The sequence below is a fragment of the Tiliqua scincoides genome, chromosome 5 (genome assembly GCF_035046505.1).
Source record: "Tiliqua scincoides isolate rTilSci1 chromosome 5, rTilSci1.hap2, whole genome shotgun sequence".
Lineage (NCBI taxonomy): Eukaryota > Metazoa > Chordata > Lepidosauria > Squamata > Scincidae > Tiliqua > Tiliqua scincoides.
The window spans coordinates 25150102-25164071 of NC_089825.1; the positions used below are offsets into that span (position 1 = coordinate 25150102).

The following is a 13970-nucleotide window of genomic DNA, read 5'->3' on the forward strand; positions in this document are numbered from 1 at the left end:
GATATGTCCGCTAACAATCTAGGCCTATAGATATTTACACTGATATGAATCCCACAAAGTGAGTGGTACAAAAGTACTCTCTAGTTAAGTGTTCATAAAATGTTAATTTGAGATGTTTGTTGTCAGCTGCCCTAGTCTTATCTTACTTGTTGCTCAAGGACTGGCTGTTTGGCACTTTCTGATCTTTTCCGCTCCATCCCTGTCTTGTGTAAAGGATGTAGATTGTAAGCCCTCGAGGCAGCAACCACGATACTTGTGTCCTCTGTATAACACCTAGTGTGAACTGTGGATGCCAACATAAATACTAAGGAGGAGCTGAAGGCACAGGCATCATTTTTAGCATCCTGTCTCAAGATCAAGGTCCCCCCCCCCCGCCTGTGTGAGGCAATTTAAGGCATGCTGGAACTGCACTGCTCGTACAGTACTTGCTATAGTCCACTTCTCCAAGAAGAGTGGGCAGAATCTTGAAGTGACAGGCTGATCAGAATCAAGGACAGAATGTTTTGTGCTGGCTTTTATTCACAACCAGAATTGTGGCAAGATCATCATGTCAACATTTCTGTAAAGGCTCTTGGTTTTAATTGTAACATATCTACTGTTTAAAAGGGGCTCTGAAATTATGCTTTCTGGGCTTTTATAATGTTTATATTGTGGCATGCTGAAGTCTGGGGTTTATTGGGCCATTTAGGACACCCATTCCTGGGCTACTCCCCTTAAGGAGGAATGGCCCATTTCCGGTTCCCACCAGTGACCCACCAGTTTGGGAACCACTGATGTAGAAAATGAAGAATCAGAAACAAGGGAATTAAACCTTCCCAAAAAGGATGTTTTTTTTAATAGCTGTCAGGCTTTCTGAGCCCATACCAAGAATTTCAAGAACAATTTGTTTTTTTTGCTCTCCTTTGGGGGAGGGGGGGTCATATATTAAATCAAACACCACATTTAATTGTTTGTGTTGCTAAAGCATTACCCATGTGCCTGATGCAGTATAAAAAAAAATTTTTTTTTTAAACCTGAAAAAATTGTCTTGCAGAGCTCCTTTTGCAATAGAGAACAGGGCAGTTGTATGCCCTTAACATGGATCAGGATGAAGATCAGAAAATGGATCCTGAAAGGAATTGGGAGAATTGCAACAATTTGGTAAGATTACCAACCTTGTGAAGTTTTCATATGTTAACAGTTCTGGGGCATTGTTGAGGTTGCAGAAAGTGTTGCCCCCCTGGCCTCCTGTTTCAATAGTGTTCCACTTATCCCTCCTGCCTATTAAACCCAAAGAGCCACCTTTGCTCTTTGGGGTCTTTATGTACACTCTTCTACTGCCAGTGATGCCTCTGAGTCAGTGAACTTTGGGGACCTTCACAAAAGCATTGCATTATTAATACATATTAGTGTTGCTAGGCATAGTAGTAATGTTTGAGCAAATACTTATCCTGGGATAAATCAAGAAAACTGAATTTTATCAGGGATTCAACAACCCAGTCAGAGGCTTTAAGGGTCTCTGATAATGTAAACGCCTCCTTTTTATTTTGTTGTATTTATTTTAATGAATCTGTATTCCTCTTTAATTAACTAATAGTAAATTCAAAGTGGCTTGCAATTAAACTAGGACCTCAGGACATAATAAGAGCATTTCTTATAAAATCTGACTATACCACCAGTACAGTAAAAACTAGCAATCCTGACTTGGCAGAGAGAAAAGCCTAACCACCAGTATCCATGAGAGACAGGTACAACAAGGGGTAATTTTTCCTGGGCCCAGGAGCCAAAGGAGGGGCCATGGAAAATTTCCTGGGATCTTACATTTTCTTACCTTACCTGGAACCACTGGAATTACCTGGAATCACTGTCCATGTGGGATGCTAGGGGTGCTACTATGGATGTGGTATAGCAGCAGCTGCCATAAGCCCTATGTGCCAGGCCAAGGTATGCATACATGGCACTCAGTGCCAAATTTGGGAGGAAAGTGGCCTGCTACAGTAGCTCTTTGGCTTGTGGATCCGCTTACCATGAAGGAGTGTGTAGGAGCTCGGGGACACAGCTGCAGGTCTACAGCTGCTGCGGAAGTAAGTATACACAGGTCATTTTCCATTGTAATGTGAGCCTAAATACAATGATGTTAATTTTCTGCAATGATTTTCTGTATTTAAAAGGTTTTAGAGAGACTTCGGAGTGTGTTTGATTTTCCATATTATTGTATCTAGCTACCAATGCTGTGCAGACAGTTTGACCTGGGATCCAAAGACCTTTCCAGCTGTTTCTACCCTCCCCCAACCCTGTTTTGCCCCTTCCTTCCCTGAGCCTCATCACCACCCTCCCCCTGCTCTGTTTCAACCCCTCCCCAAAAGGGGCCCAAAAGAAACTTTGTACCCCCTGATAAAATTCCTCTCAGAGACCTTGCTGACCATTCCTGTAACAGCAGCATAGCAAGACAGTGTTCTCAAGGTCGTAGCAACAGGGCTATAGCTCTGGTGGAGCCCCTGCTTTGCATACAGATGATTCCAGGTTGGTTTGGGAAATAATCCCTGCTTGAAACATTACTGAGTTCCATAGCTGGTAAAAGTCTTTTGGAAAGGTAATAGCTATGTAGGAGAGAAAATTTCAACAGGGACAATTTTTGCTCATCATTGAAGATACTTCAGCTAAAATACTCACTTTGAACATTGTTTCATCAAGTAATGAATGGGCTGACATTGGTTATCAAGGGTTTCAGGCAAGGGTCTTTCCCAGCCCTGCCTGGAGATGATGGGGATTGAACCTGTGATTTCTTGCATGCAAAGCATAAGCTTAACTACAGTCCTTCATACTCAACTGCTATTGGCAAAGAAGCCCTGTCCTAAATATCATATATGGCAACCCTAATCCTATCTTTGCTTGTAAATGTATACCCAAGCCAGAAATCTCTTAATTGTCCAGGAGATTTAAAAAATGGAATGTCTGGCTTTTGCCAGACTACCGTGTTGTAAAGCCTTCAGATTCCATTCCATTCCTGTTCCCCTGCATTGTTTTCCTGTTTCATCTCATGTCACAAAAGGTTAGCAGAGAAATTAAATCTGTTGAAGTGGCTTAGGCTGCAATCCTGTGCATACTGACCTGTGCGTACGCCCCATTGAACATAGTGGGACTTACTTCTGAATAAACAAGAATAGGGTTGTGCTGTAACCTCTTGAAATAAACATGGGTGCCAAAAATCATGCACAAAAAGTATGTTTGAAATCTAATATTAAATTTACATCATTTAATCACAATTCCATTGCCAACTTCTAGTAACCTGAAACCTTATGCACGTAGACTGGAATAGCACACATGGAGTGTGTAGTGGGTTCTGCAAAGTACAGCAAAGCAGGGATCTACCATGACTGATCACTACTTTTTAATCCCTCTTAGGTTTATGCATTGTGTGTTCTCCTATTGCAGATTACGGACTTACAAATTCCTGGCACACCAGAAGCAGCTGCTTTTCCTCACAGGCACCAAAGACTCTATATAGATGAGTTTGCCTCCCCTCCCAATAAACACTGCAAACTTGACCTTTTCCCAAAGTGGCATTTGCCATTGAAGACCGCACTGATATTATCTTTGTTAACCTTTGTCTACACTTTTCTGAGGGATATCATCCATCCTCTTGTGACTGCTCAAGAAAACGTATTTTATAAAGTTCCAGTCCTGGTCTTAAACAAGGTCTTACCCGTAGTGTCCATTACCCTTCTGGCCCTGGTTTATTTGCCAGGCATACTGGCTGCAGGCTTCCAGCTCTATTATGGAACCAAATATCAGCGTTTTCCCCAGTGGTTAGATAGGTGGATGTTATCAAGGAAACAGTTTGGGCTTCTCAGCTTCTTCTATGCCTCACTGCACGCCTGCTACAGCTTGTGCTATCCAATGAGGAGATCTTACAGATACAAACTTTTGAACTGGGCATATCAACAGGTATGGCTGATTTTTAATTATAACATAGTTCATTCTCTATAAGCTGCTAGTGCCCCTTCATATGAACTGCTGCTTGTACTTTGGGTTACCCCATCTCAGAAACAGTATTGTAGAACTGGTGAAGGTATGTGAAAGTACAGCTAAAATGATCAGGGATTGGAAACGAGGGCATCTTCCCTGCAAAGGAAAATTTGACTCTGTTGGTGCGACAAAGATGGCTAAGAGAGGAACATGATAAAGTTATAGACTTATGAAAAATGAGGACAGCAAAAATTGAAACATTTTTTCTCTGAAAATACTAGACTTCATGGTCATTCATTGAATTCGTTGCAAGTATGTTCAGAAGAAAGTTTGTTTTAATCACATACTGCATAATTAACTTCTAGAAATCATTCCCATAAGATCTGGTAATAGCTGATAGCACAGGTGACTCTTTGAAATGTCCCAGAGAAGAATGGCAGCCATAAAGTATACTTTCCCTGGAATTTTGATAAGTGCAGTTATCAGGGTGGAGAACCTGAGTCAGCTCAAGTTCCCTCATTGGTTAAAGGAACAGGAACCATTTTATCCCTTGTGACTGGTCACTGTATCGGCAAAACAATACTGAACTTATGGCAGTTTGTTCCTATGGAGACCAATTTTACAGGTATTTTTAACAACTTCTCTTATTGGCAGCCCTGGCAGAGTGGTAAAGTTGTCAAGAATGCCTGCTGATTAGCTTCTTAAAATACTGCTTGTTGGTGCATTGTCTGTTGCTCCAGTCCGCCAAACTTTGGGATTTAGGTTTAAATGGAATTTTGGTGTCAACATATGAAAACAACCCTGCTGGGAAGTTCAAGTTAACAAAGAATTTGAACAAGCCTCTTTTCTCAGAACTGTGCTGAAGTAAGCAAACGCTTCTCCATCTAATTGACTTATGTTGTTTTAGCCAAATGCAACTTTTGTGGTCATGGGATACATTAATACTAATCCTTGGTTAAGGATCAGAAATGTGACTACATTTTACTTTATGGTGTGCACAAATGAGAAAATGACAAGAAAGCACTAAATGTATCTTGTTTTGTTTATTACAGTTACATAATATTGATGTAAACTATCCAGTTTGTATATGATATGTGTAATCCCTCCCATGGAACAGGGCAGACCTTAGTTGTAGAGAATGTGGTTTACCTGCTGAAGAACCCAGATTCAATCTCTTGTATCTCCAGTTCAAGAATCCTCCTGCCTTGAAATACCTTGTGTTTCTCAATACTGGACTAGAGATAGACCAGTAGTCTAATTTGGTATATGCTTTAGATATTCATATATCCAGTTTCACACAGGTAAACCTCAGAGTGAACTTGACTGTGCATAGAGAGAGCCTGTTGCTCAGCAATTTTCAGTCAGTATGCCATAGCACTTTGGTATGTCCTGAAAGGTCCTCAGGTGTGCTCTGCCAGTGAAGGAAGACAAGACTATTTATTGCTAGAGACAGTTGCCCTAGAAACAGAGCCATCTAACCTGGAAGAGTCTCCCAGAAGTGACATCACCAGAGGAGAAGACAAATAGAGAAGACCAAAGAAGTTAATGTAAGAAGAAAAATGTTGAACATCTTTGCTGTAGCTGTTCTGTGATTCTAACTACAAAAAATGATCTTTGATGGCAGAAATGACTATAGAGGTGTTCAAAAATGTTATTTTTTTCACATAGAAGTAAGCCCGTTGTTTTCAGTAAGACTTAGAGCCCAATCCTATGCACATCTACTCAGAAGTAAGTCCCATCATATTAAATGGGGCTTACACCTAGGGCAGTACGGATAAGATTGCAGCCTTGGGCTATAATCCTATCTTACTCACCAGAACCAAACATCTACAGCTATGGGCTGTACAAACAGATTTCTACCAGAGCTTCTCCATGCAATCCTTCTGTGCAGATGGGATAAAGTCCCAAGGAAAAGAGTTCCCAAGGAGCCCTGAATCTTAAATACATTTGTGTCCTTGTAGTGTCATTGTATCACTTTTAAGTGTGTGTGTCTCTCTCTCTTGCATCAAAGGTGAAGCAAAAAAAGGAAAATGCCTGGATCGAACATGATGTCTGGAGAATGGAGATTTATGTGTCCCTGGGAATTCTGGGACTTGCTACACTGGCTATATTGGCAGTTACATCGATTCCATCTGTCAGCCATACACTGACCTGGAGAGAGTTTCATTATATTCAGGTACATGTCCTTAACTGGCAATTATTGAGAAGGGACCATAGATTGATGGTAGAACATGTACATTGTGTCTCCCAGGCTTCAGGCTTAGTCTCTTGTATTATCAGTTGAAAGACTTTAGGAGTTTGGAAAAGACTTCTGCTGTGCTACTGGTAGAATTTCTACCAGTCGGTAACCCTAAGAAGCTCTTTAGATGAAGACATCTCCACACACACATCAATTCAAATCATTTGTATGACTAAAAACACATGCAGAATAGCACCAGAGCCAGTCAGGGTAAAGAGGAGGAAATCTGGCCCAGGTTTTTCAGGAACTGAGTTTGAAATGAAGAGCTGGTGAGAAGAGGGCTGCAGTTCAGAGACTAAGCTGTTGGTTTGCATGTAGAAGGTTCCAGGTTCAATTGCTGGCATCCCTAAGTAGGGCTGGTGAAAAAACCTGGAGAGTGACTGCCAACCAGTGTGGACAATACAGACCAAAGAACTGGCTCAGTATAAGGCAGCTTCCTATGTAGATACAACCCAGCAACCCCAACTGTCCTGCTGCAGAGGAGGAGCTTGGCATGAGTCCATGCATGCCAGGCTCCTAAAACACAAAATCACTGTGCTAGTTTTCAAGTCTGCTGTTTCAGATACTGATGACTGAGACTGCTGTTTCACATCAAGCTGATGAGATAGGCACAGGGGGAGGTCAGGGTGGTTTTTCTGATCAGTAGGCAATGCATACTGTATTGAGATAACCTGTGAGATAACTAACCTGTCATACTTTTTTTTTCTAGAGCAAGATGGGATATTTAGCTCTGCTGCTATGCACACTTCATGCACTGGTTTTCGCATGGAATAAGTGGATCGACTTAGGCCAGTTTTTCTGGTATACTCCCCCTACATTTATGATTGCCGTTTTCCTGCCAATTGTGGTTATGGCCTGTAAAAGTGTCTTGCTGTTCCCGTGCCTTAGGTGCAGACTTCAGAAGATCAGATCTGGCTGGGATGCTAAGTCTATAATGAGTAGGACACAGATGACTTCCAGATTGTAGATTAAATGTGCATGTATGGTTGTAACAATATTGGGTATTTTTCTAATAAGTTAAGCCTGTACCGAAGCTGTAATTCTATGCTAAGTTGCATGGAGTGAGCCCCACTGAACGTGGTGAGGCTTTCTTCTGAGTATACACGTTTAGGAGTATGCTGTGCAGGAGAAAGCTTGGCCATTGGTTGCTCTTAATGGATTGAATTATTAATATTCCTCCCTTTCAGTACTGCTGCTGTTTTGAGAACATGTACTCAAAATAACAGGTTCGCTCGAGCAATTGCTGAAGTGGTATACATATGTGACTTGTTGTGTATGTTAAAATTGATATCCCAAATGTGGAATCAAAATCCCAAAGATTACACTTTTATTTTGTCCTAAAATCTCCTTCAGGCAAAACTACATAGTAATAATATGTCTATTACACAGGCCCACAAAAAACCTGGTTTTTTATTGTCAAGGATATTTGAACAAATTTAGGATATTTTTGGGATGCTGAATCCAAAAATGGCATTGGTTTTGCCTAATTGGCTCTAGTTTTGGAGGTATGGCATAGCCACCTTATATGCTGATTCAAACAACTTTCTTGTGGGGAAGCCGACACCATGGCTTCCACGCAAGGAAGCTGCTTGAATGGCATATAAGATGGCTATATCATTCCCCCCAAACTAGAGCCAATTGGGCAAAACCAATGCCATTTTTGGATTCAGCACCCCAAATATACCCAAGGTCTAACTAGACAGCAAAATGTGTGTAGGCCTGTGTTATTACAACACACACGTGTAGGTAACGTCTAAAGACATGCAAAACAATACGTTAACTAGTGTGTAATGCCAAAAATGTAAACACAGAACTGCCTTGCCTGGTTCAGCTTCCTAAGTCAAGATTCATCTCTCTCTGATGAACTGAATGGGATCTCCTGTGCATGCAAGAGATTCACAGCACAATCCTATGCATGTTTACTCAGAAGTAAGTCTTGCTGTATTCAAGCGGACTTACTCCCAGGAAAATGTGAATAGGATTGCAGCTTCATGGATTCTGTGCCCAGTCATGGTCCACCAGAAGCTTCTGAGCACTCACAAGGAAGACATGAACAATGGCTTTCCTCTGCCCCTGTACAATGTCTCTGAACACTGCACATGACATTAAGTTACCATACCTGTTTGTTCACAAACGACCCATGTAGACCTCAACATAAATGGTTTTTACCATCTTTTTTGGAAGTTATCTGAATTAATGGCCATCAGCACATTTAGTCCTTATGAATTCAATAAGTTAATGGCAGGTTCTGTGAAGAAGCAATTCCTTTTGTGAGTCTTGGAGTGAGACCCAATCATTGGGTGAGCTCAAGTTTTAGTATTAGCAGGGAAAGAGTTTGTGAATTACATCAATTGAATTTTTTTTTTGTTGGTCTTCTAAAGATATTTTGAAATTTTGCAGAAAGGATTTTTGGCAAGGATTGGTTTAATACTTACTTTGCAGCTTTTGTTTCCATTTTGGGAGATGTTGTTCTTCCATCCAACATTAAGTCATGTTTGAGGAAATGTCTTCACTCTCCTCTTTTGAGACTCTTACTCCTTTCTTAAAGTTATGTTGCCAATTTTGATGACTGTGATTAAAAATGAAAGCACAACTATGAGTTTTATAGCTACTGATAGATATTAATACATTTGTAGAAAACATTTAAAGCAATAAAACATTTTTTACACCTTTTCAACCTTCATGCTCCAGTGATATTATTTCAGTTAAAAGTCTTGTAGCAAAGAGTAATGTTGACAGCTAGAATGTTTTGACTAACGGGAGGAAGCAGCTGTCTTTTCCCCCATGTTGTTTTCTTGCTTTGCAAAGCTTACAGTGGGTTCTTCATAAAATAATTTTATTTTTTTTACTGACGACTTTGCTTGCAGAGTTGCTCACTGGATCTGAATTTAGAACATATGTGGAAATAGTTGTATATTATGATGTATCAAAATCTAAAAGAAGTTAATCGTGGCTAAGCATTACTGAAATCAATGGATTTAAGTTAGTCATGACTGGCACTCATTTTAATAGAACTTAGTCATGACTAACTTTCTTTGAATAAAACCCATCTTGTCTTAAGCTCTGTTGAAGAGTTAAATTTTCTCTCAACCTCAGTCTAGATGCAGCAAGGGAAAACTGTGCAGAAACCACCTTCCCTGCGTGATTTCTTTATAGGACTGGGAACCCCATGTGCAGATTCTATAAGCAGAATCTTATGCAAGAATCTTATGAAAGAATCTTATGCAATCTTATGGGATGCAAGTGCCTCTAACATAGTCCACATTTGCAGGGTGCTACAGGGTGCAACTGGAGATTGCCTTTGTGTCTGACTTGCCATGCAGGCACTGAATGCATCTATCTATCTACAGCAGTGATTTTGAACCTTTTTCATCTCATGGCACACTGACAAGCTACTAAAATGGTCAAGGCACACCAGCAGGTTTCTGACAATTGATAAGGCACACCATGCTGCCAGTGGGGGCTCACATCTCCCATTGGCCTTATTAATAAATGACCTTTCCCCAAATTCCTGTGGCACACCTGTGGACCACTCGTGGCACACCAGTGTGCTATGGCACAGTTGTTGAAAATGGCTGATCTACAGCCTCAGGCCATTAAATACAAATTGAAAAATGGAGAAAGAGAAAGGCAGCATCAGAAAGCCCCCCCCCCCAAAAAAGAGCGTCAAAATGATGATCGAACTGGAGACGTTTATTGAGAATAAACTTTCAATATCAATGCTGTGTTTCAGCATGCAACCTTCTGTCATGACAAAAGATTCATGGTCCCTTGAGGTTTGGAAGCATGGAATGCATATCTTTTTTGCTCCTGAAAAAGGATGCATGACAAAATATACTGTGTGTATTATATCTTTCAATGACAGCACAATCCTATCAAGGGACTATGGACCCAATCCTATCCAACTTGCAGGTGCTGATGCAGCCATGTCAACAGGACATCCACTGCATCCTGCAATGGGGGGGGGGCAGTCACAGAAACCTCAAGGAAACGGAAACTTGGTTTCCTTACTTTGGGGTGGCATTGGCGCTGGAACATTGGATAGTTGATCTCACAATCTGCTGCCATTGGATTTGCAGTTGCGCAAAGGCCACACCAGCATTGTGCACGTCAGAGCTGCTGAGATAAATGACCACTGGCACTGTGTGTTCACCAGACATGCCCAGAAGCTCTGCCAGCCCAGTAACAGTGACAGCAGGACAGGTTGTGGGAGGTTTGGTGGTGGAAGGGGAGAGGGCAGCAGGTGGGCTGGAGGGGGTATATCCCTGCAGCAAAAGCACAAGTCAAATTCTATCCCACATTTTCCAACCCACCCTGCCCCCTTCCTCTCTTTGGACATACACCAAAAGATTCATGCATGGGCCAGAGGAGACCCATGGCAAGAAGGCCTAATGAGAGATCAGTTAAACAGTTTTTTTACTTACCTTTCATTGGCCTTCTAGTCACTCTCCCCCATCATAGCATGCATTCCATTGGTGCAGCTGGATGCTATAGCATGGTAGGTGATAAGATTGAGCAGTAATTCTCTTCTTGAGTATCATTGTTGAAGCTTTGCCTCCTTTTGTTTAGCTTTCATTAAATGCTCCCTTTATCTCATGGGGTGTGACTGTAGCTGAATTGTAACAATCTGTGCTTTTGAAATCACAAGTGCGGAAGTAGCAGTGTTAACACCATCAATCCAGTTCCAAGAGCAGCACCATAACGACAATGGTGGCTTAAGTTCATGTGACACCAACCAACATCTAGCTAGTTCTTACTCCAATAAAACTATGTTCATTTCATTTAAGGGTTTTACCTTGCTTTCCATTCCAATTCTCTGATCCTTCAGCTGACCTGTTCAATCAAAACCAAAGGGAGAAACAGGCTTGAAAGTACAAAATTACAGCAATGTATTGTGTGAAGATTTCCCAGGATATGAACCAGTGGTCTTCCTCTGGGGCAAAGGGTCTTTGTGTGTCTTACTCTGATACACCAGTTGAAACCATTCATTCATGGATATGCTCATTTCCAGCAATAACTTGGGGTTTATCTATTTCTGTGCTGACAATTTTTTGATGCTGCCCTGTTTCTCCTGCCCTGTACATATCCTGAAGGTGATTCTATTTGTTTTTAAAATGATGTTTATGGAAAGCATTGCAAGTGAGAACCTTTCTTAGTTTCACGGTATCCTAGTCCACAGTATGAAATAGTCCAGGGATGTCAAACTTGTTTTATGCAGAGGGCTGCATTCATGGTGCCTGCTGAGGGTTAGCAATGACATCATTAAGCAGAAAGTGACATCATTAAGCAAATGATGGCCAGAAATAAGTACTTTGTTCTCACATAGAAATTTGTTAGCTGCAAATGACAGAAGAGAAAATGTGCAAATCTTGTCCATATTTTCAAGATATGTGAGAGATCAATTATCAAACTGGGAGAACCCAGGTGTAATGGTGGGGGAAGTGTATAAATGGCTTCCAGGGGCCGCATTCTGTGCGCGGGCCTTATGTTTGACACCCCTGGATTAGTGTATAACAGGAGGAGATGCACATGAAGGGTTCAATGAATGACTTGTGACTACTTCCTACTGATGAAGCTAAGGAAGTATATACCTGGTCAGTGCCTGGAAGGGAGATAAGTAGGAACACCCTGTGTGTGTTCTGTGGGAAAGACTAGCTCTCACCCTTCAAGGGAGCAAGATGCATTCATGGTCTGTTTCTGGGTTCATCCCTTGCCTGCAATCCTCAGTTCAGTCTACTGGGAGCCATTCCCAACTACAGCGACCTAAACCACCAAAACCTTTCTCCATCTCCCACTTTTCCTTCTTCCCCTTTTCTTCCTGGCACCCCAAAACTTTCCATTCCTTGTACTGGGCTTCTTTGCAAAGCCCATCTAATCCCCTTTGTCCCTTCCCTCTCCACATGTTCCCCTCCTTTTCTCTGCTTAGGGAGGAGTTCTATCAACTCTCCTTTTCTCTCCTTCTAATTTCTCCAAGGCTCCATTATGCATGTTAGTTATACAATTCCCCCCATATAAATTAGTGTGAACTAATTTGAAACAGTTTAAATTCTCCTTTTTTCTTGGTTTTTGAGCACTAAAAGAAACTTTTGTGCCCCTTCACCCTCATCTCCATCTTCCTTTCAGCACCAAAATTATACAGTTGTACCATTGACCATTACACTGGGTCCCCACACACAATTGCTTTTCTCATGTGCTCATGTTACATGTGCTTTAAAAACCATTTTTTAAACACCACTCTAGTGCAATACAGACCAAAATGCCTGATGTGTTCTTTGATTTTTCTCTGTAAACCGCTTTGAGAACTTTTAGTTGAAAAGCGGTATATAAATACTGTTAATAATAATAATAATGTGTTCCACATTTTATTCAGGAGACCCGCCCAAATGTATTGCTTACTTTGTGCAGTGGTGTAAAATCTTTCCAGTGGCTGTGAGGCTGTGAGGCTAGTATCTGAAGCAGCTCTTGGTGATGAATTTTTATGAGTCAAATCTTTGCAGTGCTCTCTTCAGGAGAACTTGTGTTTTGTTTGTTTAGACTTTGTATGTGCAGAATTTCAGTCACTCCCACTGGGCAAACTAGGAATAGTGTTTTTTTTTTCCTGTTTTTTTTTAAATAGAAGTTAAAACTTCTATTAACTTCTATTTAAAACTTGCTGTAAAGTTAAAACTTGCTGTAGCTACTTGCTGTAGCTCTGTTAAAACAGCTTCAGTTAAAACTTGCTGTAGCTCTGTGTCAAAAGATATTTGTAACTCAACCAGGCATTGCAACACACAAAACTGAACAGACCCTGACCTTTTATTGTAGAAAAGTGGTGAAAGACTTGGGACACTCCAGGACTCAGCTATTGCAGTAAAGAACAGAAACAATGTAAATATTTTAAAATGTAGAGTCCAGAAATGTTTAGAAAAAACAGTTGGACTTCAGGATTTTTCATGTCAAGAGGGGTGCCGCATTGGCTTCCTGTCAGCTTCTAGGTATAAATTATGGTTTTAGATCTAGAATGTTGAAAATAAAATTGCATATGAATCAAATGTAGCTCTGGGTGAGTATTTCAGAGGTGCAGCTTTGTTAATCTGTTACAGGAAGCTCACAAAACAATAGACTCATGGCACTGTTTGTTAAAGACTTAACAGATTTATTGTGGCATAAAAATACTTAGCAATTGTACAACGCTTTGGAGTGTTCAAAGCACTTCATATGCATTACCTTGTTGTAATCCTTATGACACTGTAAGATACAAGGGTATTACAATCCTTGATAGGGGACTGAGGCTGAGACAGCTTGCCAACGACCACCTGGGCAAAGTTCTGGGCAAAGGTGAGGATGAATTGGGGAAGTCCAGATTTGAGGGTCAGAGGCCAATCCTATCCAACTTTCCATCACTGATGCAGCCATGCCAACAGGGCTTGTGCTGCCTCCTGCAGTGGGGGGCAGTCATGGGAGCCTCCTCAAGGAAAGTGCCCCCACCTCCAAAACACCCTCCCTCTCCAACACCTGCCGTCCCCAGATCCATATCTGGCATATTTCGTGAACCCCCTTCTTGTTGTTTAAAAAAAAAATCACCCCAAGCCCATTGCATAATTACAGACATGTCAAGTTTGAACCTTTACTACTCTGAAGGTCTTATTTTAAAAAGCCTTCAGAACCCATTTGGTTGCAGGCTGGTTCTTGCTGATTTTTAATGCTGGTTTTTATTGCTACTTGCTGCTGGTTGGCTTTTAACACGGTGTATTTATGAATTTTATAGTTTTACATATTTAATGCGTTGTGAGCCACCTTGGGT

The 13970-nt window shown here is 41.2% G+C and overlaps 1 protein-coding gene across 1 annotated transcript; it reads left to right on the plus strand.

Moving 5' to 3' along the window:
• The first annotated feature begins 1077 nt into the window (after positions 1-1077).
• STEAP1 (STEAP family member 1) lies at positions 1078-7154 on the plus strand. The gene is made up of 4 exons (XM_066628526.1): positions 1078-1140; positions 3415-3927; positions 5960-6124; positions 6897-7154. The coding sequence occupies exons 1-4, from the start codon at positions 1078-1080 to the stop codon at positions 7152-7154; spliced, it is 999 nt and encodes a 332-aa protein (XP_066484623.1).
• Positions 7155-13970: the final 6816 nt, after the last annotated feature.